The sequence below is a fragment of the Chlorella variabilis genome, assembly GCF_000147415.1.
Source record: "Chlorella variabilis unplaced genomic scaffold CHLNCscaffold_133, whole genome shotgun sequence".
NCBI lineage: Eukaryota > Viridiplantae > Chlorophyta > Trebouxiophyceae > Chlorellales > Chlorellaceae > Chlorella > Chlorella variabilis.
In genome coordinates, this window is record NW_005434976.1 from 1 (window position 1) to 969 (window position 969).

The 969-nt window shown below is 68.1% G+C and overlaps 1 protein-coding gene across 1 annotated transcript; it reads right to left on the reverse strand.

The window, feature by feature from the left end:
* Window positions 1-144: 144 nt before the first annotated feature.
* Window positions 145-861, reverse strand: CHLNCDRAFT_135455 (hypothetical protein; the record flags this gene model as incomplete). The annotated part of the gene is made up of 3 exons (XM_005842655.1): window positions 145-158; window positions 345-480; window positions 790-861. 3 exons carry the CDS (start codon window positions 859-861, stop codon window positions 145-147), a joined length of 222 nt encoding a protein of 73 aa, XP_005842712.1.
* Window positions 862-969: the final 108 nt, after the last annotated feature.

Consider the following 969-nt stretch of genomic DNA (forward strand, 5'->3'; position numbering starts at 1 on the left):
GTAGTCGCCACCGCAGGCAGGCCCTCTGCAGCAGGGCGCGGCGGGCAGCGCAGCGCAGGCGGCACCGATGCGCTGGCAGGGGGGTGGGGCAGTGGGGCGTGCCCGCCCCGTCCACGCAGCGCTGGACTGCATGGCTGCCTGCCCTCAGCCAGCATAGGCTGCAGCTGCACCGGCAGCACCCCACACACACACTACCCATGCGCTGCCCTGCCCCGCCCAGCCGTGCCAAGCCGCCGCACCACGCAAGTGCGGCACCACAGCAGCGGTACAGGGGATGCGCGGCACCGCAGCAGCGGTACAGGCGGATGCGCGGCACCACAGCAGCGGCACGGGCGGAGGCGCACCAGGGATGGCGGCCACGGCCAGCGCCACCGCAATCTTGAAGTAGTACAGGGCTCCAGAGAACCAGGAGCCGTGGATAGGGTCCTTAAAGTGCGGCAGGTTGACCACCCACACCAGCACGCAAATGACGGCGATAACCTGGCGCCAGCGGGATGGGCGATGGGAAAGGGAGGGACGCAGGGGGCGGCTGGTGGGAGCAGGGCGGGAGCGGCCACGCCGCCCTGTCGCACGCAACCGGCCAGGCTGCGGGGCGCTGGACGGAGCTGGCCGGGCGCACAGCTGGACGCACAGCCAGCCAGCAAGCACAGCTAAGCAAGGCGGCAGGCAGCAGGTTGGAAAGGAAAGGGAAGGCCGGCGGGGCCCTAGAAAAGTCCTGTTTAGCCAAACACAAGCTAGGGAGGACTGGAGTGGCAACAGACCCTAAAAAGATGTAAAACAAAATCGCACCTTGGACAGAAAGGTCCCAAATTCATCCAACTTCTGCTTCAGGGGAGTGTCCTCATCTTGTGCCTCAGCCATCGCATCCCTGCAGGCGCGCCAGCGAGCGCCGGGGAGGCCGGCCGGGAGGTGAGCGCCCGCGGCTCTCCGCACCACACGCGCGACGGGCATTCAAGGCGGTGCCAGCAG